Consider the following 27,201-nt stretch of genomic DNA (forward strand, 5'->3'; position numbering starts at 1 on the left):
AAATGTATACCCTTAGTTGTCCCTTTCTTTGACTGGCTTGGAACCCCGTAGGTTAAGCTCCTTCATCATCCACTCACCGTAAATGAACTCCAAAGCTGTAGGTCTATCTGCTGGATTCCGCTGCAAAGCTGTGCGAAGCCATCGCAAGAAGCCCCGCTTGTAGGCCCCCCGGACTTTGACAGCTAGGCATTCTAGGCTTGTATTAGGGAGAGGTACTGACTGAGTCCAGTTTCCTGCGGGATTAATTAGTGACTCGGCTTATTTGAAGGTGTAATTGGAAATAAGCAGTCATACCAGGCTCGTTCCAGAAAACCGAACTGACTTTGCTCTTTTGGCAAAATTCATGTGGTGGAGGGCCTGGAAGCGCAATTAACTCTGCTAGATGGACGCGGTCATTGAAGATGCCGTCAAAATTTCTACCGTCGAAGAGAGTATGAGGGCAGACGATATCCCATGCCTAAGACGAGTTGGTAGAGAAACATAGCAGGAATTTACTGAAACACGTACAACCATGGCAATATTCCATATATCAACTTTGTAGCCCACTTCATCTTGAGTATAACCTCGGGAGAGCGATAAACATTCGGCATAATATCTTCATCGTGCTCCTCATCGCCAAATCGAGCTTCAGTGGGATACCGTTACTGGGTGGAAATCTTGAGGACGTGTATATTGTTCGATCGTGTAGAACCTTCCTAGCGGCTGGTGCTTTTAGTGCTGCCTCTTCAAAAGAGGACAGCGTCTGTTGGTCAGGTACCGGGAGAAGGAGATTTTTGAGTTGAAGATCTGGTTCAATTAGATGTGCGTTACCAAGTGTAACAGAAGAAGTACCTGTGTGGATCACATTGGCCTCGGAGTGCAGAAAGTCCAATATGACAAGCAGCTGGCGGATACACGGTTTTAAATCTTCGAGGGTCATCGCCTGGCCAGGAATCCACTGCATAGGTTTGCTAGAACTGATCCCAAGCGGGCTCGTGAACAAGGCCCGTGTGACGACCATGCGCATCTTAGATGGAGAAATGGTCGAGGAGCTTGCGAGTGAATAGTTTACCGGGATGGGTTGTTGAAGCGGTGTTTATACGTTCGTAGATCTTCAGCTCGTGGTTTGTTTCTTGCCCTGTTACGTATACCTTCAAAACAACTTATTTGGAAGTACTGCACCTGCATTAAATCTACTGATCATGCTAGATGAGAGGACTGCACTCACTATAAATCCCTCCCAAACCAAACAGTCGATGTCACTCCATAGCCCAACTTGGCAAGTATTTGGTACCTATGATTGAGGACCCCTCCTAGTCGCACTAGGTAGTACCCATCAGGGTAGTAATTTGGGAGATTTTGTTCTTCGATCTGTACAGAAGAGTCAAACCAAGTCGAATCCAGAAGTGGGAAACTGTTTGGGGGGCGATGTCCATCGTGAGGAGGTGACTGCGGCGTGTGCGCGTACTTGGCAAGCCAGGAAAGCGCTGAATGCCAGTTTGATATATAGGAAATGAGGCTTGACGAGGGGAACAGTAGAGACTGCGAGGAGATTGTATGACCCTCCTCACCATGAAAGATAAGTACTATTTCCAGGGTCGAAGAGTATCATGAGGTTAAAAAAAAAGAACAGAAACAACCCGGAGGTGACGCATGTCTGCCCGAGGCTGCCATGTATACCACTGATACCAGAGCTGTTTTATAATGTAATATTATGAGATTGAATGCATAGTAGTGAGAAACATACAAAATTAGATACAGAAAATGTAGTTTAAAAAGTATGATGTAGAATAGATATAGTGGTAGAAGATATTTTTAGCTCTCATAATAAAATAGATGTGATGAAGTGACAAAGTGCCCTGCGTGACAGATGACACCCTTTCTAGCCAACTGGAGGGAAGGATGATGGATTATTTACTTGATTTATAGAATATCAAATAGTATAAACAGAATACAAAGATAGTCTAGATAGTAAATAGTAAACAGATAGAATAAGGTATAGTATGAAGTACAAGTAAAGTATAGCATGGTCCAATATAGTACGATATAGAGACAATCAATAAGATACCCGAATCAAATATTTAAATTGAGTAGTGGCCTATATCCGAGTGGCAATATCACTTCAGCTCCCTCGCTTCTAACCCTCCTTCCTCCATCCAATCCGTTCAAGAACCACCAGCTATCCTCCAAAAAAACCAGCCATCCTCCACAATGATCCCTCCAATAACACCATACAATGCACCCCAATTCACCCCCCCCGTTCCGCCACAGGAGAAAGCCCATGCAACCCACAAATCACAACCCCAGCATGGGTCAACTAAATCACGAACCCCCGAAAAACTGAAATATCCACCAGTCGTCAGAGCCCAGAATCCACAGACCAGGGGATGGGTTCGTCAGAACAAATGACCGTCCGTTCCAGCGGAGTGGTTCGCTCGTTCGGTTGGACAGAGTCTTTGCCAGGGTGTTTGGCGATGGTCTGTCTGATCACATCACATCTCTTCTTTCAGCTGGTTCTTTCTTTCAGGGGTTACTGGGTTTTTTGGGTGGTATGGTTGTTGTTGACTGGTTATCTTTGTTTGTTGTATTTGTGGTGTATCTATTTATTTACTTATCATACCCAGACGTGTCTACATATCTTCTGTTGGGGATTTCTACTCTGTCATCAAACCTGTTCGCCTGCACCGGTGTCGCTGAGAGATCGAAAAAGATACTCCTTGCTTCGCGCTTGGCATACCTCTTCTTGGAATTGCCCTTTCTTCGACTACACTGATTAGCTGAGGGAATCTCTATTCATCTTCACCCGACTATTCTCGCCCATCAAAACCCTTAATCAACATTCCATACCTCCTGCCAACATCAATCCAAACGTGCAATCAAGGAAAAGAAAGAGGACAGAAGATATGCCACCAGCAGGCGCATCGTTCACCCCATTAAACCTACCTCCCACATTCACCCTCCCCCCCTGTCTAGAGTACTTTACGCTCACCGCCGGACCCAACACCGACCTCTGGCGCAAGCCACCCAACGGGGATGTGTCGACCGCACCCATCGTGTTCACCTCGCTGCGCCGCGCCTTCGTGCTAGCCGAGGTGACCGTCAGCGCCGACTGGGAGATGGAGTGGGACCAAGGGGGACTGGTGATCTTTGCGGGGGCGGCCCCTCGATCGTTCTCGTCGGATGCGACGGGGCGGACCACCCCCCGGCTAGGCGGCGGAGGGATGGCACGCCCCGGCAAATGGGTCAAAGCCGGGATGGAGTTCTGCTCGGGCACCGTCCACGCCTCGTCGGTGAGCGCCACCGCCGACGGCGCCGACTGGTGCCTTTCACCGCTTTGCGTGCCGGAGCCGCGGGGGGGTGGCAGACGGATGCAGTCGCTGCGGATCAAGCTGGAGCGGATCGGACATGCGCTCTGGATCTGGTACCAGGTTCCGTCGGCGGTCCCGACGGCCATGACGAGGACGCCCGGGGCGGTTAGTAGCACGTGGAAGAAGCTGCGCGAGGTGACCTGGTTCTTTTACGGGGTGGAGGAGAAGTTTGTGCACGTGGGGGTGTACGCGAGTCGACCGAATGGGGTGGCGGGGAGGGATGAAGCCATGTGGACGATGCATGGAGGGGAAACGGAGGGATTGGTGGTGGAGTTTGAAGATTTGGAGATTTTTTGACCCTTTTGTTCTTTTGTTTTGATGGATGTGATGGGTTATACGGAGTATGCATGGGGAATTAGCGAGGATATCCATCATCAATAATAGCAATCAATTAACTAATATTGGCAATATTGGCTAGTTCGCAATGTCGAGATTAGCAATATCAGTCTATATACCACCAGTCACAGTGATCAAGTCTGATGTTGATATCAGATCGGAGAACATATCGAGTCCATCTCTAGATAAGAGAGATGGAAAGAACGGATGATTGGAGCCATCACAGCATATCTCCATGCCAATCAGACGAGCCAAAAAAGTGATAGGACGCAGCAGAGGATGCAGCATCCGCCGACGACCGAATCAGCGCGGTCAAGGTGGAGACGGTGGATCCTCCGAGTCGCCGTTCACCGCATTTTCCGGCTCATCCTGAAGGTTTAGTGTTTTTCGTCCTGTAGGATGGAAAGAAGAGTAAGAGGGGAAGTCCGATTTGAAGTTAGAGGAGGAATGGCACGATGATCGGCCGCGTAGAAAGCAGAGTCATTGCTGGGCCAACGCTGATCCTCAGACCACGATGAGTCTATCCCGATGAATCCCTAAGTAGGAATGATCCATGATGGTTTAGATCCCCCGAACTAACGCCCATCAACCCACTTGACTTGCCTATCACGGCACACTATCTTTTTCTCTCTCGCTCTTTTTTTTTTTCTTCCTGCTTCTCTCTCTCTTCCCCTCTTTCTCTTCCTTCCTCTTGCTCTCTGTTTGTTTGGTTCTTGAATCTGACTCTATTTTACTTATCCTCTCCTCCCCTCATCTTCCCTTCTTTTCCTCATCCTCAATTCCTCTTTCCCTCTCCCCACGATCCCTGCTGAGCCGGGATCGCTGTATATTATCATCCGTCTACCTTGACCGGTTTCGTCATTATCATTTTCTTTCTTTTATTTAACGACGTTACGATCTGGTGCTTCCATAATGGCCACCGTTGAGGCAGTATCTGGTTTGTCCCCATTTTCTTCCCTATAATATACATTTATATGTATATATATATAGAAAAAGAAGAAAAGAAGCTAATGTGTAAATAAAAGCCCCCCTCGATGCCCCCATCGAAAACGGCCTCGCTTCCCCTACACAATCAACCGGCCCCTCCGCAGCCGCCAAAAAGAAGAACAAGAACAAGAAGAAGAAGAAGAATAACAAGTCCGTCTCGGCGCCTGCTCCCGATGTCGCCGATGCCGCCGTCTCTAAAGAAAATGGTGTGTCGGAACTCCCGGATGCTGCCGCTCCCGTTTCCGCTCCCGAGGCCGACGACTCCGTGAAGGCGCCGGCTGTGCAGGAGCCTGAGGCTCCTGCCCCGGTTGAGGAGTCCGCTCCCGTCGAGGAATCCGCTCCGATCGAGGAATCCGCTCCCGTCAAGGCCCCGGCCGTTCAGCTGGATGAACCCATCGTCGAGGCCAAGCCCGAACCTACTCCCGAGCAGCCTGTCGAGGCCCCCGTTGAGGCCCCCGTCGAAGAGTCCAAGCCCGAGGAACCCGCTGCTGAGCCGGCCGTCGCTCCGGTCGAAGAGACTCAGGAACCCGAGAAGGCTGCCGAGGTGACACCTGCCGAGGAGGTCAAGGCTGAGGAAACTCCTGTCGCTGAGGAAGTGAAGCCTGTTGAAGAGGCTAAGCTGGAGGAAACTCCGGTTGCTGAGGAGGTTAAGCCCGTCGAAGAAGTCAAGGCTGAGGAAGTTCCTGTCGCCGAAGAGGTCAAGCCTGCTGAAGAGGCTAAGCTTGAAGAAGCTCCCATTGCCGAAGAGGTCAAGCCTGTGGAGGAAATCAAGGCCGAGGCAGCTCCCGTCGCTGAGGAAGTGAAGCCTGTGGAGGAGGCCAAGGTTGAGGAAACTCCCATCGCCGAAGAGGTGAAGCCTGTGGAGGAAGCCAAGGCCGAGGAAGTACCGGTCGCCGAGGAGGTCAAGCCTGTTGAGGAAATTAAGGCCGAGGAAACTCCCGTCGCTGAAGAGGTCAAGCCTGTTGAAGAGGCTAAGCTTGAAGAAGCTCCCATCGCTGAGGAAGTGAAGCCTGTGGAGGAGGCCAAGGTTGAGGAAACTCCCGTCGCCGAAGAGGTCAAGCCTGTGGAGGAGGCCAAGCCGGAAGAAACTCTGGTTGCTGAGGAAGTGAAGCCCCTCGAAGAAATCAAGGTTGAGGAAACTCCCGTCGCCGAAGAGGTCAAGCCTGTTGAAGAGACTAAGCTTGAAGAAGCTCCCATCGCTGAAGAGGTGAAGCCTGTGGAGGAGACCAAGGTTGAGGAAGCTCCAGTTGCCGAAGAGGTTAAGCCCGTTGAAGAGGCTAAGCCGGAAGAAACCCCGGCTGCCGAAGAACTCAAGCCCGTGGAGGAATCTAAGGAGGAAATTCAGCCTGCGGAAGAAGTGAAGCCCGTGGAAGAGGCTAAGGCTGAAGAGGTCCTGGTTGCTCAAGAAGTGGCACCTGTGGAGGAAACCAAGGCGGCTGATAAGGTTCCGGTTCCTGAAGAGGTCAAGCCTGTAGAGGAAACCAAGCTGGAAGAGGTTCCCGCCGCCGAGGAGGTGAAGCCTGTTGAGGAAACCAAGCCTGAAGAAGCTCAGGTTCCCGAGGAGGTTAAGCCTATCGAGGAGATCAAGGCTGCTGAGGAAGTTCCCGTCGCCGAGGAGGTTAAACCTGTAGAGGAGACCAAGTCAGAGGAAGTGCCCGTCGCTGAAGAGGTGAAGCCTATCGAGGAGGCCAAGCCTGCCCAGGAGGTTCAAGTTCCTGAGGAGGTTAAGCCTGTTGAGGAAACCAAACCCGCAGAGGAGGTTTCGGTCGCCGAGGAGGTTAAGTCTGTGGTGGAGGAGACTAAACCCGCCGAGGCAGTTCAGGTTCCTGAAGAGGTCAAGCCTATCGAAGAAGCCAAGCCTGCTGAAGAGGTCCCCGTCGCCGAAGAGGTGAAGCCTGTCGAAGAAGCCAAGCCTGCCGAAGAGGTTCAGGTTCCTGAGGAAGTCAAACCTGTCGAAGAGACCAAGGCCGTCGAGGAAGTTCAGGTTCCTGAAGAGGTGAAGCCTGTCGAAGAAGCCAAGCCTGCCGAGGAGGTTCAGGTTCCTGAGGAAGTCAAGCCTGTCGAAGAGACCAAGGCCGCAGTGGAGGCACCCATCGCCGAGGAGGTCAAGCCGGTGGAGGAGACTAAGCCTGCTGAGGAGGTCCCCGTTGCTGAGGAGGTGCCTCCTGTCGAGGAAGCCAAGCCTACGGAAGAGGTCCCGGTTGCTGAGGAGGTCAAGCCCGTGGAGGAGACCAAGCCTGCCGAGGAGGTCCCGGCTCCCGAGGAGGTCAAGCCTGTCGAGGAAGCCAAGCCTTCCGAAGAGGTTCAACCCGCCGAAGAAGTCAAGCCGGTGGAGGAGACCAAGCCCGAAGAAGTTCCGGTTGCTGAAGAAGTGAAGCCTGTTGAGGAGGCTAAGCCTACCGAAGAGGTTCAGCCTGCCGAGGAGGTTGCTCCCGTGGAGGAAAGCAAGCCTATTGAGGTTCAACCTGCTGAGGAGGTTAAGCCTGCTGAATCTGCTGTCGAACAAGTTCCTGAGGAGCCCGTCGCGACTAAGGTTGAGGAGCCCGTCGAGGAGTCTGCCAAGGAAGAGCCTCGCGTTGAGGAGCCCGTCAAGGAGGAACCCTCCAAGGAGGAGCCTACTGTCGAGGAGCCTGTCAAGGAGCCTGTTGTTGAAGAACCTGTCAAGGATGAAGCCCCCGAGTCTGCCTCCAAAGACATCGCTCCCGAAGTCGCTGCTGCCACTGGTGCCGCCGCGGTCGGTGTGGCAGCGGGTGCAGTCGCCGCTGCGGCATCCGAGAAGTCAACCAACGAAGACAAGCTTTCCGCCCCTGCCCAGCCTGCGGCCAATGAACCGCCCACCCCCGAGCCCGAAGCCGATCCGGCTCTTGTGGCGCTGGCCGGGGACCGTGAGGCTCTCCTTCAGCAGCTGGGCTCTCCGTCTTCCGAACGGCTGCCCCCGGTTGCCGTCAAGGACGACGCCAAGGACGCCCAAGCCGACAAGCCGCAGCAGCCCACCGTGGAGACTCCGGCTGAGCCGTCCGACTCGACGAAACTGTCTCCTGAGGCCGCGGCCAAGAGCGGACAGACCTCTCGCGCGACCAGCCAGAACCGATCCGTGGGCGCCGTGTCGCTCCACAACCAGCAGGGCGAAAGCTGGCTGAAGAGCTTCTTCCGCGTGGTGTTTGTGGACTTTTTCGGGGTGATCTTCTCGCCCTTCCGCCGTCGTGGTAGGCAGTAAATAGACTGGGGCATGAGCCTGAGGTTGATACAGTCTGGCTGATCTGGTATGTTGTCTACATACCCATATGATCTGACCAGACTGCGAACCAACGCAAAACCAAAACAAAACCAAAACGTGACATTCATTTGATTTGGGCGTGTTTGTTTGATTCCCCTGTATTTGATATTGTCATTTCTCTTCTTTTTTTCTTCTTTTCTTCCATTACTGTTATGCTCAGATTGTGAATATGATACACCTGTTGATTTTTCCAGCATGTTCCTGCTTGGAGGCTACGGTCTGTCGTCTTGGAAGGATATGATCTATGGGTACTGCGATGTAATGATTTACTGATTATGATTGATGATAATGAGATTGGAGTATACCTATCTATCTTACTTTCTGTACATGTAGCTTTCAGATGAAAGATTGTATTGTCCTTCAACCCATCCACCTCGAGCCCTAAGTCTTGTGTTCTATCATATAGTGATCTCTTCTCATAGCAATCACTCGACAATCAGTAGCCTGTGGTATGATCTACTCTGCTGAGCAATAGTATGGTATGATCATGAAGATATACACGTTCTGGCGTGCACTGCACTGCACAGCCATTCACTTGAAGCTATCACTGCTCTACTCTGTAAACCACGCACCTACTGACAGATTAAGCACTCACTACACTATGTACATTCACTTGTTTACATTTCCAACTGACTCTGAAGTCTATAAAACATATCTCATCTTCGATCGATCTCTCCTTTGTATCCTCATCAACTACTCTACTCGAACCAAGCCAGTATCATAACCATCGATCTTCATCAACTCCTACAACCCTACTCACAGTGTGATCTAATACACTCGAAGATGACCTCGAACAACCCCCCTTCTACAACCCCAACTACTCCAACCTCTGCCCTCGTCAATAACCTCTTCACCCCTGACAACCGCATCCCCGTCCCTCGCGTCTTGCTCCCTCCGGCGAGTATTCAGATGTCTCTGGAGAATGGCAATGCCTGGGCTCAGATGAAAGCCAAGGAGAAGCTGCAGAAGAAGCAGCAGGCTCTGGAAAAAGGTATCTACTATTATAATTGATCGATCTACCCTTCTTGTCTGAATATCCTCTTCAGTCTGTATACCCTAAAAGTAAAGTAAAGCTAACATCAACAGTCGCCATCCCCCTCAAAGGCCCCGTCATGCCAAAGCCACCCCCCAAGCCAGCCGGCGATTACCGCAAATTCTCTGGCCTGAACTACGACCAGGAACTGGCTCTGCCTATGCCCAAGCCGCCCCCTCGTGGTCAATCCGACAAGGTACCCCCCGCGACCCCGGAGCCCAAACCCACCGCGCATAAACTGCACAAGCGTGGTAGTCCTGGAAATACCATGGACGAGAGAGACGACAAGGACAAGGAGAGAGATAAGGATAAAGAGAAAGAGAAGAAGAAATCGCGCGTCGCAGCCCTCAAATCCAAATTCTCCCTCAAGGATATCGGAAAGGATCTCCGTAAGGATGGTCCCCTGACCAGCTTGCCGGCTATCCCCCACAGTGGGAGCGAGGGCGGCAGCGATGACGAACAGACTCCTAAGACGGTCGTCTCTGTCACTCATGATATCCAGAAGACCCGTCTCTATGTTCCCAAATTGGAGGATACCGGCGTGCATCCCATGTCGGCGCCTGCGAAGCTGACGTCCAACTGTGAGCCGAGACCGCTTCTTTCTCCGGATGAGACTACCCCCCTTCGTTCGGCGGGGGTGCAGATTCCGGAGTACGTGTCTGCAAAGGTATGTCTCGATGCTATATATATGTATGAGGTGTGTAGAGATGTTTTAACAGGATTGAAGGGCACCGACAGTTCCCTCTTCGAGGAGTCGCCCGCTGCCAACCGCGCAGCGAAGCTCAACAAGAATGCCCCGGATTCGTTTGATACGCCCAAGGCCCCGCCTAGCACCCCAGAGAGTGTGGCTCAGCTGCCTGCTGTTTGCTACTCTCCGTCTTTGTACGAGGACGATCGTATTGCTAGGCCGCACTCGCCTGGCGAGGACACCGAGGCGGAGCCCCCCAAGCCAGGACAAGTTGGCACTGCTGAGCAGAAAGACATCGATGCTCCTGCTTCAGCTACCAACGCCAATGCAGACCAGGCAGATCAGGATGACACCACTGAGCGGAAAGCCATTGATACTCCTGCTCCATCTACTGAACCCAAGGCCAATACAACCAAAGCAGGCCCGGATGCCACCGCCACCCAGAAGAAAGTCGCGGAGACTCTGGCTGCCCTAGCGACCATACCCAAGACCGACTACACCTATCCATTCATCGTGTCATCCGACCCAAGGCCGCCTCAGACGAACGTCCCTACGACCGCATCTCACTATGAAAACACCCCTTTCACTGCCACCCCCGCTGAAAATGCCCCCATCCCGATGGCGTTCGACCACCAGGCATCCATGTCCACCGCCGCAGTCTACGACCCCAACCAAACCTGGTGGCACCAGCATGCCCTCTCCGCCCACGAGCAGTACGCCCCCTACGCCTACACCAGCTACGGCGGGTACGCGCCGCCGCCTCCTGTCCCGGGCTACCAGAACACCATGTCGCTGGAGCAGCAGCTCACCGACAATGTCAACTCTCTGCACCACCACATAACGGGGGCCATCACCAAGATCAACAAGACCTTCGATAGCACGCACAGCCGCACACTGGACCAGATCATGCCCCAGCTGGAGAGCATCACTGATGCGATTCGCGGCTGGAATAGCGAGGCTGCAAGAATTAGGGAGTTGAACCATGCGATGGGCCAGTTCCGCTACCAGGTTGCTGTCATGCAGGACCAGATGTTCCATGTCAATCAGAGTCTCTCGCTGCTTGTTAGTGGGGTGGACACTCTGCAGAGAGATGCCTCTAGAAGGGAGAATGGGGGAGAGGGAAAGCCTAGGGGAAGGAATCAGCAGGCGAGAAAGGGTCCTACGCCTGCTGGCCGTAGAACCACCAACAGGAGAGACAACCGTTCTTCTACTGTTGCTTCTTCTGCGGAGCGCGAGACTAGTGATATTGGCGATAACGTCCCAACTCCAGTTGCTGCGTTCCGTACGCCCATTCCTTCGTTCATCCAGGACTCCAACGCCCAGATTGAGCCGAACAACACCAAGGACGCCAACGAAGAAAATAACAAGCGCAAAGACGGCACAAAAGACAAATACTACCTGCGCACCCGACCCAACTACCCCAAACGATCCGACAAGGGGTCTTGCAACGAGGCAAGGACAGACTCTGGGGCCACCAAAGCGGCAGACACCACCAAAGACACCACCCCGAACAATGCTGCAGCAGCAGGAACAATTACAACCCAGTCCGACACCGAGACCAAAGAAACCTCCCCTCTGTCGCCCATGTCCATCGCCAGCGAGCACCGTCTCAACGAGCACAACGCCAACCACGCTCCGATTCCGATCCCTGCTGCTGCGTCCGCAACCCCACAGAGACGCAACCTACGCGGCTCGGTCTCGCTCCAGAACTTCAACGTCGGTAACCCTTACGCTCCTGCTCAGGCGACTTATCAGCCGTATAGAGTTCCTGGGTCGGGGCCTCAGTACCCTTCTGTTAGTGGTGGTGGTGGTGGTGGTGGTGGTAATCATGGAAGAGGTGGTGCAGGGATGCAGTGTGGTCGTCCTGGGTCTGGACCTGGACCTACTGTCCCTAATACACCTCATATGCAATATGCTGGTGGATGGAATGGCTATAGCTATGGGAATGGTCATGGGATGTCGTGGTATTATGGACAGGAGCAGGGCCTGGCGTATGGCGCGTGGTAGGACGGTTGGGTTACATGTTGGGTTCATAACTGGTTTATTGATACTCGGTTTGTGCTTGGAATGGCTAGGAGGGTAGATTGACAGGATGGAATAGGAGGATAGAAAGGAGGATGAATTTGGAAGACGTGACAGGAGATTAGGACAGAAGGATAGGACAGAAGGATAGGACAGAATAATGAAATTGGAGGATAGGATCACAGGATGAGATAGGAGTATGATAGCAGGACAGATGAAAGGAGGATAGGATAGAGAACAGGACGGGAGATATCAAGAAGATACTTGCAATGGAATGCACTCGGAATGTACACTAAGGTAGCTACTACATTTCCAATCGACCATGGTGTTTTCATAGAAAGCAGCCTGTAAGGCATGAAAAGACAAATCAAACAAGTATAAATTCAACGGACTAAATCTGTGTATACACTCTCCAACAAAAGCAACTTCAATCGCTAATCAAAACCTCATTGAAAAAAGAGAGAAAAAAACCATATATCAAAGAAATCCATAAAGAAGGCTACTTCCGTACAGAAATCATCTTCTCCATATCCAAAGCCCCCGCTCTCACCTCAGGACAATAATGCAACCGCAGCAGTTCACCCTCCCAGACAGTCCCCGCAAACACGTTCGTCCCCTCGACGTCCGCGGCATAAGGGTTGAACACGCCATCGCCCTTGCGCTCTTCGCTGTGCCAGAGGGATGAGATCCGGCGCGAGTGGTACTTGGCGACCTGGTTGAGGAGGGAGAGTGTTGCGATGGCGGACTTCTCGGGGAGCTGGAGCGAGCTTGTCATGAGTCGCTTGGTGAAGCTGCCGAGGCGGGAGGGGGGCGGGGTGCCGTGCGAGCGAGACAGCAGGGCGGACTGCAGGCAGCGGAGGAGGAGGACGGTGGGCGTCTGGAAGTCGACTTTCTTGCGGGGTGCGGGCCGCCCGGGGTGGTTGGGGTCGGGGAGGCGTAGCGCGCTGTTGGGGTTGTATTCCACGTCCGGGTTGATGCACATCGGGTACAGCGAGCGGTAGAGATGCTTGACGAAGAAGGTCAGGTCGAGGTGGAGGGCTCCGGCTGCTTTGCTGGCGTCTTGGCCGTCGAGCAGGGCGAATGCGGTGACGTTGCAGAGGAGCGCCTCGCGCTGCGTGTCGCGCGTCGTCTGGTCCTCCTCCTCCTCCGCTTCCTCTTCGTCGTCTTCCGCCATCTCCACCTCGTCCGCGTGGCCGATCAGATCCTTCATGGCTTCCAGCAGGTCGCCGAAGAAGTCCTGGTTGATGAGGTGGGCGTACTTGGCCAGACCCTCCAGCACGGGACCCATCAGTTTCGGGATGCGCTGCTTGAGGATGCGGAAGTAAACCCCAAAGACCAGCTTCAGCGTCTCGGCCTGGTTCTTGTCGCGCTCTTCGTGCGAGACCAGCGCGTCGGCCTCCTTCATGTCCTTCTCGACGACCTTGCGCTCCCGCTGGACCTTGCGCTCGCGCTTGGTGCGGAACTCCTTCTTCTGGTTCTTCTTGCCGAACGTCTCGTCGGACGGCCGGTCGACGCGGTCCCGCGAGGCCTTGGACGAGAACTCCGACAGGAGGCGCAGGTGGAGGAACGTGTCCAGCAGGCTTTCGTTGACGCGGAACTCCTTGCCCTTGATCATCTTGGAGAGCAGCCGGACGGCCTCCAGCGAGACGATCCCGTCTTCGTCCTTGGCGAACACCTCCTCCATCGTCTCCCGGCACTTGATAAAGTCGGCGTCCGCCTGCCGTCTGGCCAACCGGTTGACCAGGACCTTGGTCAGGTCCGGGCGGCAGTTGAAATGCGGCACCCCCAGGAGGAGACTGCACACGCAGTTGATCGCCACGCTCTTCAGGCTCGGATCGACCGGTGCGTCTCCCTTCGTCGTCTTGGTCAGGTGCACCAGTCGGTTCACGTAGTTCTTGTACCCCGTCAGCAGCGCCTGCTCGTAGTTCCGCACCTTGCGCACGTCCTTGGAGACCTTGGCGGTCATGTCCGACTCGGTGAGAGGACGGATGCGATACCCGGGGATGATGTCCTTGTAGATGGCGGCCTGCGACGCCAGGGCCAGCTTCTGGATGGTGACATGTCTCCGATCGCTGGCCATGTCGGCTATACTTCTGAGCGACGAGATGTGGTCCTCCGGATCTTCGTTGATCAGCATCGCGACTCGGGCAATCTCTTCCTTCGCCTGGATGATCTGGAGCTTCAATGGAATCTTGGGTTCCTCTGGCTGGGGCTCCTCCTCGATGCCCTCGAAGCCCTCGTCCTCATCGTCGGTCCCGAGGAAACTATCCGACTCGTCTGCCTCTTGTTCAGATTCCTCCACCGCCTGAAACCCTTCGTCTGTCTTAATCGGCAATCGAGTGACCTCCTTGTCTTTCTTTCCCACCTTGCGCGGTCGACGCTCGTAATCCTGCTCGAGGTCCCATTCTGCGGCGTTGTTGACGAAATCGGTCTGGGCGCGGGTTGCACGCGAGGAAGTGTCCTCATCGCCTGGGGGACTGACCCGTCTTCTTTTTGTCGTCCGACCGGGGGCCATTCTCAATGATATATCTGGGGAGGAGATGGGAAGTGCAATGGAGACTGAAGAGTGGTGTTCACAACCTTAGTGTTCAACGCGGGTCCGAACTTTTTTTCCCGGTTTTTTTTTTTTTTTTTTTTTTTTCTCATTTCTCCCGCGCCAAGCCATCCGCACGCTAAGACCGACTGTTGCTCCACTTGATCTAGAGTTTTTGCCCGCGGAGCTTTCATTCTTTCGCAAGAGACAAAGAGAGGGAGAAAATTCATCCTCCATCCAACTCTTCCACCTTCCATCACAATGCGTCAATTAACTGAGGAAGAGAGTAAGTCGGTCTTCTCCAAGTTGGCCGTCTACTGCGGTCGCTCGTTGAACAACCTTGTTACGGCGTCGGACGGCGAAGGCGAGCAGTATGTGTTCCGACTTCACGGCAGTCGAGTCTACTATCTGCGCCTGTCTATCGCCAACTGGGCGACGTCGGTGCCTCGCGCGAACCTGCTGTCGCTGGGTGTTTGTATTGGAAAGTTGACCAAGACGGGCAAGTTCCGTGTACACATTACTGGTATGTTCTTTGCCGAGTCATTCTGTTCATCGCTGACCATGGAAGCACTCGATGTGATCGCCCCCCACGCACGATACAAGGTCTGGATCAAGGAGAACGGACTCCTTCCTTTCCTCTACGGTGGCAACGTTGTCAAGGCACATGTGGGACGGTGGAGCGAAGATATTCCCGAGCATTCGGGGGTGGTGGTGTTTGACTCGTCGGATACGCCGGTGGTATGTACACGGTCTGTTCCGGGGGATGATGGATAGGCTGACAAGGACAGGGCTTTGGAGTGGTCGCTAAATCCACGACCGAACTGCGTCGGGTGGAACCCACTGCTATCGCTGTAAGACTTCTGGGTGTTGGATATGTTGGTCGTGACTAACTGGGATAGGTCTTCCGACAAGCCGATACGGGAGAATTCCTCCGCGAGGTAAGTCTCGTTCTCGATCGCGGGATGACCACACGCTCACTGCTTACAGGAAGATTCGCTCTTCACGACATAATCGATTGCATACGGGGGATCATTCGTGGTTAGATGTTCGATACCTCGGGATTCTCGCAGGAGTTCTGGAGTCGTCCATTGGTTTAAAAGTTAATCTCATATTATATCCCATGCGTATTATGTCCAAATAGAATGTAGCCATCGTAATCTTCTGTATATTCCTTCCTGCTACACTACTACTACTACTACTACTACTACTACTACTACTACTACTACTACTACTACTACTACTACTACTACTACTACTACTACTACTACTACTTGGTAGATTCCCAATCAGGCAATTCCGGGCACGTGCCGCCATCGTCAGATCAGTCAGCAATCGCAGTACTCAACTCCCCTCTGAACCTCATGAACAGTCTAGCCTACAGACCAATACCACTTGTTCGTCTGATTCTCACCTTGTCTTATAATCTCCTCCTCTCTGTCTAACAGAAGAGACACCCACGTCACCCCGCCTCACCCCCTCACCTCCTCGACCCCCGATCCTCGACCCCTCAACCGCACGTACCCGCAGGGCCACTGCCACCCGCCGACTCGCACCCCCCACTATGCCGCCATACTCGAGTCAGCAGAAACAGCAAATCACCCAGTTTATCAACTTCACACAAGCCAAGGACACGGTGGCTGCTAAAGTGAGTCACTTAGCCTCTGGCTCGCGCGCGGTTTCATGGCACACTGCAGACCACAGAGGCACCGACTGACGTGTGTAGTTCTTAAGGGCGGCTCGGTGGAATGTAGAAGAAGCCGTCGATGCGTGAGTAGACACTGTTTTCTGATATCTGTCCATGTATATCGCTGGGGCTTCTGGTCGATCGGATGGTGGGTTGTCAGGGCTCAACGGTCACCCTTTACTCAACTATAGTACACTTATAGATGGCATCCAACCAGCCGATGCGTCGTTCTAGGCATTGTAATTGATGTGCCGGGCGTAATAGCAGCCCACCTGCGCAACAGAGTGGTTACAGGCGACAGCAGAAGCCCCAGCCAGCGTCAGACTAGACTGTCTGCGCAAGCAATAACAACCTATCTAACCTCATACTATATAGCTACTTCCAAAGCCCCCAAGGCACAGGGGGGGCCAACACATCATCCCTAGGCAAGATCTTCGACAGCTATCGCGGTGCGCACATCCCCACACCACACCAGGGACAAGGTACACTAACAGAAGCAGATGACCCCCAAGATAACCCCGACGGGATCGGCATCGACGGCGCGATGAAATACCTCGGCGATATCCACGTCCAGCTCGACGAGATCACCTGTCTTGGTATTGCCGAGCTGCTCAAGTCGCCGTCTATGGGGGAGTTTACGCGCGAGAACTTCCTAGCGGGGTGGAGAGCAGTGGGGTATTTCCTTCCCTCCTCCCCTTCCTTTCCATTACCTATGATAAAGAAGAAAGGCTAATATCATAAAGATGCGACACCCTCGACAAAATGATCGCCTACGCAAACTCCCTCCGCACCCGCATCCCCACCGAACCAGACCTCTTCCGCCGCATCTACCGCTACACGTTCCCGCTCTGCCGCATGCAAGGGCAGCGCAACCTGCAATTCGAGATCGCCAGCGAACAGTGGACGCTGTTCTTCACGGCCGACAACGGCGGCGTGCAGTGGGATACGCCCACGACGCCGTGGCTGGAGTGGTGGATTGCGTTCCTGGAGGAGCGCGGCCGGAAGCCCGTGAATAAGGATCTGTGGGAGCAGCTGGAGGTGTTTATGCGGAAGACGCGCGAGGATGAGCGCTTTGGGTGGTGGAGTGCGGATGGGGCGTGGCCGGGGGCGTTGGATGATTTTGTGGCGTGGGTGCAGGAGAAGAGGGGGTGATTTTTATAGCTTTCTTTTGTTTGTTATTCATTCGCATCTATATCATCTTATCTTATATTCACTTTCTTTTCATCTTTGTTTCAGCTGCGTTCGTTGATGGTAGATGGTTATAGTCGATCTACTAGCATGTACCAAGTTTACGTCTTACCTACCTCCTACATGTACGACATACAGGTACCAAGGTATCTAACATAATATAAAGTAGTGTATTGCATCATATCAACAAGCAAAAATAAAGAATAAATCATTACAGCATCTCTATCCACGCCAAAACACAGATAGATCGAAACATAGAACATAGAAGATACAGCATTAATCGGAGCACGTACAGGGGGGGGGATTTCATCACTGTCGTTCATGGCAGTGATGTCTTTCTTATTGATTTGGTCGAGAGTCAAGAGTAGAGTAGGGTATCAAAGGCTCACGGACAAGATGAATCTACCGGTATTCCTTGTCGTATTCGCTGCCGGGGCCACTGCGGCGCTGGTCGTAGCGCTGGAAAGAAAACGTCAGTAGTGATTAATTTGAGGAAGATAGTAGACTAACCTTCCGCAGCGCTTCCAGACGCTTCTTCTTCGTATGGGTGTTGACATAGGTCCCAATGAAGAAACCGATGATGTTGAAGAACGGAACCCAGGTGTGCTCAGGCAGGAACTTCTGGGCAAACGCCAGCGCCAGCGGGGAGGTGACCCAGCTGACCTTCATGACGGGCATGAAGCCGGCCTTGACGGTGGCGCGGACCTGGTGGACGGTGCGCGCGCCGGCGATGACGGCCATGGAGGAGAGGTAGACGCCGTTTTGGATGGGGGAGACGAGCAGGTTGCTGACGAGGATCTGCAGGACCTTGGCCTTGAGACTGGTGCGGCCGGCAAAGATCTTCTGCAGGATGCCGACGAGGAGATGGCCCAGCGGGGCGCTGATGAACATGCCGTAGAGGAGCATCTTGGGGACGCGCGCGCTAAAGTAGTGGCCGTGTTTGCTGACGTCGTGGGCGATCCAGGAGGCGAGGAACTCCTGGAGGCCGGAGAGGACTCCGGAGGTCAACATCTTGGTGCGCAACGGGTTGGATTGCAGATGCTTGAGATAGAGCTGTTTGGATTAGTTATTGAATGGGAGGGGCCATTGGGAGGGTAGCAACATACAGCGAGGTACCCCGTCTGGGGGTTGCCGCCGGTCAATCGCTCGCCGACATGATGGGCCAATTCCTTGGTCTCTTTGCGGATAGACTTTGCAGCCTCATCCTGGGCCTTGTCTTGGAACTTGACGGACATGGTGGGGGGAGGGTGGAGACGTGTACGTGAGAGAGAGAGGAACGTGTCGTGGGGAACGATAAGGACAAATCACGGGGGAAGAATGCTGGATGTCAGAAAGCGGTCAGCCCGATTGATTGATTGACTGGGGGTATGGATTGGGGAGTACATACAGATAGATGGATGGATGGAGAGAAGTATGATCAATCCCAGGTAAAACAATCAATGGATCTGAAAGGGATGTGGCGGTCAGAACAGGAAGAAAGTCGAAAGGAAGAAGAGGGGAAGAGAGAGAGAGAGAGAGAGAAAGATGGGGGCTGGGAGTGTTTGTTTATGTGAATCAAGTGGCTGGACAACATAACAATCCAGAGGATTTACCTACTGTAGTTGCCGAGGATGGAGATCTAGCCGGATATCTAGAGGGATCGATGTACTCCGTACCTGAATGATCCCTGATAGAATATTTGCGGAATACCAGACAATGTAGAATGAGATGTCAAATTTTTTGAATCAATTAGAGATATCAAACCAGTCAGAGGAATGAAAGAAAATGAGGAAAAAATGGCACGAAAAGCGGCAGATGGCGGCACACCTGGAGATTCAGGCATCCCCGTCGGTCACCTCCGATCTGGCACATTCCGAGATTTTTTATTAATTATTAATTTTTGATTATTATATTATTGTATTATTTTACCTGTTCAGTTCTATCTAATTATTGCTTGGCTTGGTTATTATTATGCTCAGAGGTATTCTTTATTCTATCCCACTCTATATTGATTCTATTTATCAGATCACTATTAGATCAACTATTCTATCTACTTGATTCTATTCCTTCTATCCTATTTCTTATACTCTGCCATACTTATTTATCTATTCTATTCTATAATTGTACTCTATATATTATACTTGATATTACTTATCTATCTACTGGCAACATGAAGCTATCCATAGTTATCCCCCTGTACAGCTGACTATACAAGTACATAGTACACATCTATATTGTATCTACTTTCCTCAAAGAACCCACCCACTACCATAGTATTATAGTAAACAGAATATGCATAGGATATATCATACCACAGCTGCATCGACAATGAATCACAGTATACATTTCCTTGATTAGGACTAACCATCTTTCTACCAGCATAACAATTATCTCTCAATGGATGCATCAATGAGTGAATAGTAAACCTGCTCACCAGGGAGTGTCTGTCACAGAGTCCTACACCTCCAGTCTCTACAGTCTCTCACTCTAGACTATCCGGACCTACAGACCTACAAGACACCATCCTCCACATCCAACTTCACCTCTCTGACCTCTCCAGTCCATCTTCACATCCCCACCCCAAAATGAATCAAGTCGAAGACAATACAGACCACATCCCCGTCCTGGAGGGCATCTCCCCCGATCAACCCCACCAGGCCGATTCCATCGACTCGCGAGACGCCCTCGAGATCCCCCAGGCGCAGATCACCCCAGTCCCAACGGTCGATCTTCATGCCCGCCAGCGATCTTCCCGTCCAGACAGTTGCTTCCACAGCGTCATCGACCGCCAATACTGTGTCGATGACTTCGAACAGTGCAACGTGTGTGGGAGGGTCCCTTTCCTGAACTGGTTCTACCGGTGTATCGTGGACACCTCTGCCTTCACTGAACCCTTCAACCCGGACCGTCCCATCCTCAGTCCCTGGATGGCCAAAGCGGCCCTGGACGGCCACTACACCGACGAGGAGCTCAACGTCCTGTTCCGCCAGAAGCTGGAGGTCCTCGAGATGGCGGAGAAGTTGCGACAAACCCGCTCGTCACCTCACGCCACGGAAGTAGATCAGGAGCGGCCGGACGACGATGATGACGACGACCGCCAAGTCTGGGTGGAGGACGTCAATCAGGACAGCTCGCGCTCATCGCCGTCGACGCGGACGAGGGTCCACGCCATCCCGCGCCCCCCGTGCACACACCACGCCTGTCACCACTGTAACCCCGCGCTGCACCAGCGCTGCTGGCTGAGCATCGACGCCATATGCACCGACCCGGAGATCAAACCCTTTACCGAGTGGGACTTTCACGAGAGGCCCATGTCCGACACTCGCATCGTCCGCACATTGGGCATGCGATCAACTGTGACCCATTCGGCGTCTCCGTCGATCTATAGTCTGTCAGAGAGCGACCATTTCCCCGGAACAGCTCGACCTCATCCGCGACACACGCCCATTGTTCGTCTTCCCCGCGCTGTCCGTTCCAACGCAGATGCAGAGAGCAGCGAGCGCACGGCCCCCGAGACACGGGATCCGGAGTCCTCTATCGACGCCACCTCTGCCTTTGTTCGTGGGGATTTCGCATCTAGTTCGATTGCGGAGGCTGTAGAGTCATCCACGCCGTCTACCGCGGGGCCAACCGGCGCTGCACCTGTGGAGACGCCAGGCCAACCAGTCGATGTGTTTTCGGCGGTGCGTGAGCTCCTGGCTGTCGCAGAGTGGGAACATGGGGGTGATGCAGATAGCGATGCGTCGCATCACTCATAGAGACTTGAGCGCTGTGATTTAGTAGTCACAAATTCTCTAATGACCTAGTCCAGTGCCGGGATGACACGAGTGGTACGAATAACGAGCATGTGGTTCCATATCGGCGTTATGGTGGCGGTCAGTGGAAATCGTGATTGATAGTAAACTCTCTGAAATCCAACACGTTGTTTTAAGACAATCATCTTCATATAATCAATGATGGTGCAGTAACATCCATGCCGTTCAGAATCTTAAATACAGGGATCAAATCACGGCCCTGACTAACTATTCCGAGCGACATCCATCATCCCGAGCCTCGGCTCCCGTGTCAGGTGCAGCTGCAGACTATCATCTTTTTTATTAATTCACATTCCCCTGAACCACCACGTCGCTGTACAAACCACACACTCTCATTTTTTTTCTCTTTATATCTCTCCCCAGATAGTATCATGGCTGACTCAAAGCCTTCCAACCGCCCCGCGACCTCCCATGGAGTGCCGGAGGGGTCGTCATCGGTCGGCCCCGCGGCCGGACCGTCGTCGACGGAGGTCGCTCGACGCCAGCTGCAGGCAGCTCTCCGGGTCGCAGATGTGACGGCGGGGCGTCTTGATAAGTGAGTTAAACTTACATACACTCATGTATGTATATTATCATGTACTGACTATCTAGATTAATGGCCTCCGCATACGGCCAAGAACGCGTCTTCGCCGTCACCGGCTACCTCTCGCACGCCCTCTACCACCTCCTCGACTCCGCGCCCTGGATCGCCCTCCAAGCCCGTCTCGGCCTCCTGGCCCGCCTGCGCGCCTCTCCCAACAAGACCGCGGCCACCTCCAAGCCCGCCGCCGCGGCCCCCGCCTCCCGCCTCCTCGCCCTCTCCGCCCTCATGACCGAAACCCGCTACACCCTCCGTCTGCTCGGCCTCGTCCCGCTCTGGACCTGGGGCTCAGGCGAGCTCAAGTCACCGCACCCCGACCGCGCCATCCACATCCTCACCCTGCTGCAGGTCGTCTCCAACGTGCTGTACCAGGCGCTCGAGAACGCGGGCTTCCTCGCCGCCAAGGGCATCATCTCGAAGAAGTTCCTCGACCGCTGGGGCGGCATCGATAAGTGGTATCTGTGGAGTACCCGGGCCTGGTTCGGCCATATCTTCTTGCAGTTTTTCGTCCTGTGGCGGCTACGGGTGCTGCGTGCGGCACGGAGAGCGGCTGCTGCTGCTGCTGGGGGTGAGAAGAAGGCGGTTGACGCGGAGAGTGAGGCGGCTGAGACGCGCGCGTGGACGAAGAGTCTGGTGAACAATGTTTGCTGGACGCCGCTGTGTCTGCACTGGTGTGCTGAGGAGGGGCTGGGTTTCCCCGCCAGTCTGACGGGGGTGGTTAGCTTTATGGCGGGTGCGTGGGGGGTGTTTGATCTGTGGAAGGCGACTGCTTAGTCGGGCGGGAGGGGGTTTGATTGATTTGTATATATTGTATATTTGATATCCTTGTTTTCTGTTTGTTTGTGGGATAGATGAGGTATACCTGGGTGTTTGTTATAGACTGTTGGATTATGACCTGTTTTCAATATGCTTGTAGGCTGTATGTGGTCTTGGATGGCTTGGAACACAGCACTATATACGGTATACTGTAAGGTCCGATATCACCAGTACAGTACCTGAGTTACCAGTACCTGAGTGACCAGTACCTCTGATCGGTGGCAAGTATACATTCCAGAGGCTGTACAGATTATTAATTCTCATGATGCTCGCAGCGTGATGGTGTATGCCTGAGGCAGAAAATGCATTGTTGCCATGACGAAAGAATCCAGGACAAGATCACTTATTATTCCATTTTAAATTCACTAGTAACTATATCAATGTAATATAATAGACATAAATATATATATACATAGATACATAGATCACTATAACCATGGATTCAATATGATACCATCCCCTTCCATTGGCTTCTGCGGTGGCGGTGGTGAATGAACAGCTTAAGTCATCCTCAGGCAGCCGGTCTCTATCGTCACTCTCTTAACCGGAGCTGCTTCTGCCAACAACCAATTCTCCTCCATCTCTCTTCCTCCTCATCCTCTCCATAACCCTGTTGATTTCACCCTCATCGTCCCCCCTTCTATCCCCCCTTTCATCCCGTCCATCTTCTTTTCCTTTTCTCTTTCTTTTTCTCTTTTCTTGGTCTCTTTGTCTGGCTTTCTTGCTTGCCGGATTTTCCTCCTCCCTTGGCCGCATTGAACCCTGCGTCACCGCGGCTTCTGTCCACCTATCTATCAGTTGACAACTCGCTCGCCCAAAATGAGCGCCGAACCGGATCACACGCACGACAAGAAGAGAGTCAATCTCAAGTATGCCTCTATTATCTACTGCCTTCCACCAGAAACCACCGGCTAACCCCTCCAGTGACCCCTCGGGCGCCGAGAAGAAAGATGTACGCATCTCCCATCGTGGCGACAACTCCTCTGACATCCACTGACCCTATCTCTCCAGGAGCTGGATACCTCGACAGCCATCTTGAAGAAGAAGAAGAAGCCCAACTCCCTGATGTGAGTCCCAATCCGGAGTGACGTGATGGGTGACACGTGGACGAAGCTAACCCCCACAGCGTCACCGATGCCGTCAACGATGATAACTCCGTCATCGCCCTCTCCAACAACACTATGGATACCCTGCAGCTCTTCCGAGGTGACACTGTCCTCGTCAAGGGCAAGAAGCGCAAGGATACCGTCCTGATCGTGTTGGCGGATGATGATCTCGATGACGGCAGTGTTCGTCTCAACCGTGTCGTCAGACACAACCTTCGCGTCAAGCACGGCGACATCGTCACCGTTCACCCGTGCCCCGACATCAAATATGTACGCTTCCCCATTCCCCTCTTCCCGTCGTGAGAAGTAATCAGTCTAACTCGATGCTTCCAGGCCAAACGCATTGCTGTCCTCCCCATCGCCGACACCGTCGAGGGTCTGACCGGTTCCCTGTTCGATGTCTACCTGGCCCCCTACTTCCGCGAAGCCTACCGTCCCGTCCGACAGGGTGATCTGTTCACCGTACGAGGCGGCATGAGACAGGTCGAGTTCAAGGTGGTCGAGGTGGACCCCCCCGAGTACGGCATCGTGGCCCAGGATACCATCATCCACTGCGAGGGTGAGCCGATCCAGCGCGAGGATGAGGAGGGCAACCTCAACGAGGTCGGATACGATGACATCGGCGGCTGCCGGAAGCAGATGGCCCAGATCCGCGAACTGGTCGAACTGCCCCTGCGCCACCCCCAGCTGTTCAAGTCCATCGGTATCAAGCCCCCCCGCGGTATCCTCATGTACGGCCCGCCCGGTACGGGTAAGACCCTGATGGCCCGTGCCGTGGCCAACGAGACCGGCGCCTTCTTCTTCCTCATCAACGGCCCCGAGATCATGTCCAAGATGGCCGGTGAGTCCGAGTCGAACCTGCGCAAGGCGTTCGAGGAGGCCGAGAAGAACTCGCCCGCCATCATCTTCATCGACGAGATCGACTCGATCGCGCCCAAGCGTGAGAAGACCAACGGCGAGGTCGAGCGCCGCGTCGTCTCGCAGCTCCTGACCCTGATGGACGGCATGAAGGCCCGCTCCAACGTGGTCGTCATGGCCGCCACCAACCGCCCCAACTCCATCGATCCCGCCCTCCGCCGGTTCGGTCGCTTCGACCGCGAAGTCGACATCGGCATCCCCGACCCCACCGGCCGTCTGGAGATCCTGTCGATCCACACCAAGAACATGAAGCTCGGCGACGACGTCGACCTGGAGACCATCGCCGCCGAGACGCACGGCTACGTCGGCTCCGATCTCGCCTCGCTGTGCTCTGAGGCCGCCATGCAGCAGATCCGCGAGAAGATGGACCTCATCGACCTGGACGAGGACACCATCGAGGCCGAGGTGCTCGACTCGCTGGGCGTCACCATGGAGAACTTCCGCTACGCCCTGGGCGTGTCCAACCCGTCGGCCCTGCGCGAGGTCGCCGTGGTCGAGGTGCCCAACGTGCGCTGGGACGACATCGGTGGTCTCGAGGAGGTCAAGCGCGAGCTCATCGAGAGCGTGCAGTACCCGGTCGACCACCCCGAGATGTTCCAGAAGTTCGGACTGTCGCCCTCGCGTGGCGTCCTGTTCTACGGCCCGCCCGGTACGGGTAAGACGATGCTGGCCAAGGCCGTGGCCAACGAGTGTGCGGCCAACTTCATCTCCGTCAAGGGCCCGGAGCTGCTGAGCATGTGGTTCGGCGAGTCCGAGAGCAACATCCGCGACATCTTCGACAAGGCCCGTGCGGCCGCGCCGTGCGTGGTGTTCCTGGACGAGTTGGACTCGATTGCGAAGTCGCGTGGTGGCTCCGTCGGCGATGCCGGCGGTGCGTCCGACCGTGTCGTTAACCAGCTTCTGACCGGTATTTCCCCTCTTTTATCCTCTATCGTGTAAACGACATGCTAATGATTGTTAGAAATGGACGGCATGACGTCGAAGAAGAACGTGTTCGTCATCGGTGCGACCAACCGACCGGAGCAGCTGGATGCGGCCCTGGTCCGTCCCGGCCGTCTCGACACCCTGGTGTACGTGCCGCTGCCCGACCAGGCTTCCCGTGAGGGTATCCTCAAGGCGCAGCTGCGCAAGACTCCGGTGGCGCCGGACGTCGACATGAGCTTCATCGCCAGCAAGACGCACGGATTCTCGGGTGCCGATCTCGGGTTCGTGACGCAGCGGGCGGTCAAGCTGGCGATCAAGCAGGCGATCTCGGCGGACATTGAGCGCCAGAAGCAGCGCGAGGCCAACGGCGAGGACGTGAAGATGGAGGAGGACGACGCGGCGGACGAGGAGGACCCGGTGCCGGAGCTGACGCGGGCGCACTTCGAGGAGGCGATGAAGTCGGCGCGCAAGTCGGTCAGTGACGTGGAGATCCGACGCTACGAGGCGTTTGCGCAGAGCATGAAGAACTCGGGGGGCAGCAGCTTCTTCCGATTCCCGAGTGGGGGCGAGGGCGCGGACGGCAATACGTTCGGCGACGCGGGGAATGACGACAGTCTTTATGATTAAATTGGGTTTGTTTTAGTTTATTGAGTCGTTAGGTAGAGGTTGATCATTTCAATGAATTCCTTCTCAGAGATATGAAGTAATATACAGTACAACCAGTATTAAAATCGTAAAATAAAATAAATAAAATAAAATAAGTCAGAAAGAAGAGAAGAGAGGAAGAAAAAGAAGAAGAATTACCTCCCACTCTTCCCCCCCTTCCCCTTCTTCTTCTCCTTCGCCGACGTGCCCCCCTCAAACGCACTCCCATTGCCACTCCCATTCCCTCTACCAGACGTATCCTCGCGCTTCACCTTGCCCGACGGCTCCGACCCCTCCGACCCATCCTCCGACCCATCTAGTAGATCTGACTCGTCGTCTCGGACAGCGACCTCGCGAAGAACTTCCTTGATCGCGCGCACGCCCTGCTCAACGACAGCAGACGGGATGCGCACGTCGATATCCTCACCTCCTCCATTCTCCGTATCATGATCATGGTCGTATTTATGGTTATGGGCGTAATCTTGCTGATCGAGGAAAAGTGACGACGACGACGCTATCCGGCCCTCGGCGGTAGCGACGACCGCGTCGACGACTTCGTCGAAGCGCTCGCAGCGGCCGGCGCGGAGGAGCTCCGTGGCGAGTTTGCGGATGCGTTCGGTCCAGCCTGTTCTTTGGAGGGTGGAGAGGAGGGTGGAGTGGATGTCTTCGAGGGCGGTCGTGCTTGCGAGGTGGGTGAGGAGGTCGGATTCGAGGGTGGTGGTGGTCGTTGTTTGGGGGGGGTGTGGGGAGGAGGGCATTTTCTTTCTTTCTTTTTCTTGGGCTTGTCTATTTGGGTTGTTTCTTGGGATTTTCTTTTGTGCCTTGCTTTGGAGGTAGGGGTTGTTCTTGGATTGAGATTGTTTGCTGGTTGTGGTGTGGCGGTGGTTGTTGAGGATTGGATTGGATTCTTGGACGGAGACAAGACGGGGAGATGGAGAGATGGAGAAGTGCGGCGGTATGAAGACGGATTGACAGGAGATGGGCACTCTCCCTATGAGTATCTGGATGATTGAATATTAGAATGGATTGATTTAATATTCTATATTCAGTAGACTTATTTAAATATAAATAGGCAGATCCATGTTGAATCCGATGTACTTTGCGATTCTCATGCCTCCGGATTCTCCTCAATCTGATATGATTCTATATTCTATTCTAAATTCTATTCTCTATTCTATTCTCTATTCTATTCTCTATTCTATTCTCTATTCTATTCTACACTATTTATTATATCGATTGTCTGTTCTATAATTATTCTATCTATCCTATCTATATCAAATGTGGTATCCTATTTATATCAGTCTGGACCATCACGTGCCCCAC

The 27,201-nt window shown here is 53.7% G+C and overlaps 13 protein-coding genes across 13 annotated transcripts; 9 read left to right on the forward strand and 4 right to left on the reverse strand.

Annotated features, from left to right (window-relative positions):
• Positions 1 to 12: 12 nt before the first annotated feature.
• Positions 13 to 1,591, reverse strand: BDW47DRAFT_118327 (uncharacterized protein; the record flags this gene model as incomplete). The annotated part of the gene is made up of 7 exons (XM_024815193.1): positions 13 to 233; positions 295 to 457; positions 504 to 608; positions 692 to 786; positions 832 to 971; positions 1,274 to 1,393; positions 1,551 to 1,591. 7 exons carry the CDS (start codon positions 1,589 to 1,591, stop codon positions 13 to 15), a joined length of 885 nt encoding a protein of 294 aa, XP_024671043.1.
• A 508-nt stretch (positions 1,592 to 2,099) lies between these two features.
• BDW47DRAFT_107712 (uncharacterized protein) lies at positions 2,100 to 3,255 on the forward strand. The gene has a single exon (XM_024813068.1). It carries the CDS (start codon positions 2,367 to 2,369, stop codon positions 2,754 to 2,756), a length of 390 nt encoding a protein of 129 aa, XP_024671044.1. The 5' UTR covers positions 2,100 to 2,366; the 3' UTR covers positions 2,757 to 3,255.
• BDW47DRAFT_126713 (uncharacterized protein) lies at positions 2,883 to 3,644 on the forward strand (the record flags this gene model as incomplete). Its single annotated transcript, XM_024816592.1, has 1 exon — positions 2,883 to 3,644. The coding sequence occupies one exon, from the start codon at positions 2,883 to 2,885 to the stop codon at positions 3,642 to 3,644; it is 762 nt and encodes a 253-aa protein (XP_024671045.1).
• Positions 3,645 to 4,405: 761 nt separating this feature from the next.
• On the forward strand, positions 4,406 to 7,949 carry BDW47DRAFT_44904 (PT repeat family protein). Its single transcript, XM_024819065.1, has 2 exons — positions 4,406 to 4,620; positions 4,709 to 7,949. The coding sequence occupies exons 1-2, from the start codon at positions 4,596 to 4,598 to the stop codon at positions 7,885 to 7,887; spliced, it is 3,204 nt and encodes a 1,067-aa protein (XP_024671046.1). The 5' UTR covers positions 4,406 to 4,595; the 3' UTR covers positions 7,888 to 7,949.
• Positions 7,950 to 8,730: 781 nt separating this feature from the next.
• Positions 8,731 to 11,675, forward strand: BDW47DRAFT_126715 (uncharacterized protein; the record flags this gene model as incomplete). The annotated part of the gene is made up of 3 exons (XM_024816593.1): positions 8,731 to 8,938; positions 9,034 to 9,647; positions 9,708 to 11,675. The coding sequence occupies 3 exons, from the start codon at positions 8,731 to 8,733 to the stop codon at positions 11,673 to 11,675; spliced, it is 2,790 nt and encodes a 929-aa protein (XP_024671047.1).
• A 370-nt stretch (positions 11,676 to 12,045) lies between these two features.
• On the reverse strand, positions 12,046 to 14,281 carry BDW47DRAFT_107716 (nuclear export protein Noc3). Its single transcript, XM_024813069.1, has one exon. It carries the CDS (start codon positions 14,203 to 14,205, stop codon positions 12,190 to 12,192), a length of 2,016 nt encoding a protein of 671 aa, XP_024671048.1. The 5' UTR covers positions 14,206 to 14,281; the 3' UTR covers positions 12,046 to 12,189.
• Positions 14,282 to 14,443: 162 nt separating this feature from the next.
• BDW47DRAFT_44914 (ribosome biosynthesis protein NIP7) lies at positions 14,444 to 15,344 on the forward strand. The gene is made up of 5 exons (XM_024819066.1): positions 14,444 to 14,746; positions 14,792 to 14,961; positions 15,012 to 15,074; positions 15,123 to 15,161; positions 15,211 to 15,344. Exons 1-5 carry the CDS (start codon positions 14,485 to 14,487, stop codon positions 15,232 to 15,234), a joined length of 558 nt encoding a protein of 185 aa, XP_024671049.1. The 5' UTR covers positions 14,444 to 14,484; the 3' UTR covers positions 15,235 to 15,344.
• A 273-nt stretch (positions 15,345 to 15,617) lies between these two features.
• Positions 15,618 to 17,080, forward strand: BDW47DRAFT_107718 (defective in cullin neddylation 1 family protein). Its single transcript, XM_024813070.1, has 5 exons — positions 15,618 to 15,868; positions 15,947 to 15,990; positions 16,283 to 16,356; positions 16,408 to 16,582; positions 16,651 to 17,080. Exons 1-5 carry the CDS (start codon positions 15,785 to 15,787, stop codon positions 17,057 to 17,059), a joined length of 786 nt encoding a protein of 261 aa, XP_024671050.1. The 5' UTR covers positions 15,618 to 15,784; the 3' UTR covers positions 17,060 to 17,080.
• Positions 17,081 to 17,245: 165 nt separating this feature from the next.
• On the reverse strand, positions 17,246 to 18,406 carry BDW47DRAFT_44944 (Mpv17/PMP22 family protein). The gene is made up of 3 exons (XM_024819067.1): positions 18,202 to 18,406; positions 17,606 to 18,148; positions 17,246 to 17,554 (listed from the first exon to the last, which is right to left on the reverse strand). Exons 1-3 carry the CDS (start codon positions 18,328 to 18,330, stop codon positions 17,498 to 17,500), a joined length of 729 nt encoding a protein of 242 aa, XP_024671051.1. The 5' UTR covers positions 18,331 to 18,406; the 3' UTR covers positions 17,246 to 17,497.
• A 1,200-nt stretch (positions 18,407 to 19,606) lies between these two features.
• On the forward strand, positions 19,607 to 21,039 carry BDW47DRAFT_107722 (uncharacterized protein). Its single transcript, XM_024813071.1, has one exon. It carries the CDS (start codon positions 19,660 to 19,662, stop codon positions 20,830 to 20,832), a length of 1,173 nt encoding a protein of 390 aa, XP_024671052.1. The 5' UTR covers positions 19,607 to 19,659; the 3' UTR covers positions 20,833 to 21,039.
• A 474-nt stretch (positions 21,040 to 21,513) lies between these two features.
• Positions 21,514 to 22,331, forward strand: BDW47DRAFT_107723 (uncharacterized protein). Its single transcript, XM_024813072.1, has one exon. It carries the CDS (start codon positions 21,698 to 21,700, stop codon positions 22,241 to 22,243), a length of 546 nt encoding a protein of 181 aa, XP_024671053.1. The 5' UTR covers positions 21,514 to 21,697; the 3' UTR covers positions 22,244 to 22,331.
• A 394-nt stretch (positions 22,332 to 22,725) lies between these two features.
• On the forward strand, positions 22,726 to 25,904 carry cdc48 (AAA family ATPase CDC48). Its single transcript, XM_024813073.1, has 6 exons — positions 22,726 to 23,154; positions 23,210 to 23,237; positions 23,297 to 23,352; positions 23,412 to 23,661; positions 23,725 to 25,216; positions 25,271 to 25,904. The coding sequence occupies exons 1-6, from the start codon at positions 23,105 to 23,107 to the stop codon at positions 25,858 to 25,860; spliced, it is 2,466 nt and encodes an 821-aa protein (XP_024671054.1). The 5' UTR covers positions 22,726 to 23,104; the 3' UTR covers positions 25,861 to 25,904.
• Positions 25,905 to 26,033: 129 nt separating this feature from the next.
• Positions 26,034 to 26,636, reverse strand: BDW47DRAFT_126723 (uncharacterized protein; the record flags this gene model as incomplete). The annotated part of the gene is made up of 1 exon (XM_024816594.1): positions 26,034 to 26,636. One exon carries the CDS (start codon positions 26,634 to 26,636, stop codon positions 26,034 to 26,036), a length of 603 nt encoding a protein of 200 aa, XP_024671055.1.
• Positions 26,637 to 27,201: the final 565 nt, after the last annotated feature.

The sequence above is a fragment of the Aspergillus candidus genome (assembly GCF_002847045.1).
Source record: "Aspergillus candidus strain CBS 102.13 unplaced genomic scaffold BDW47scaffold_30, whole genome shotgun sequence".
NCBI classification, from domain to species: Eukaryota; Fungi; Ascomycota; class Eurotiomycetes; order Eurotiales; family Aspergillaceae; genus Aspergillus; species Aspergillus candidus.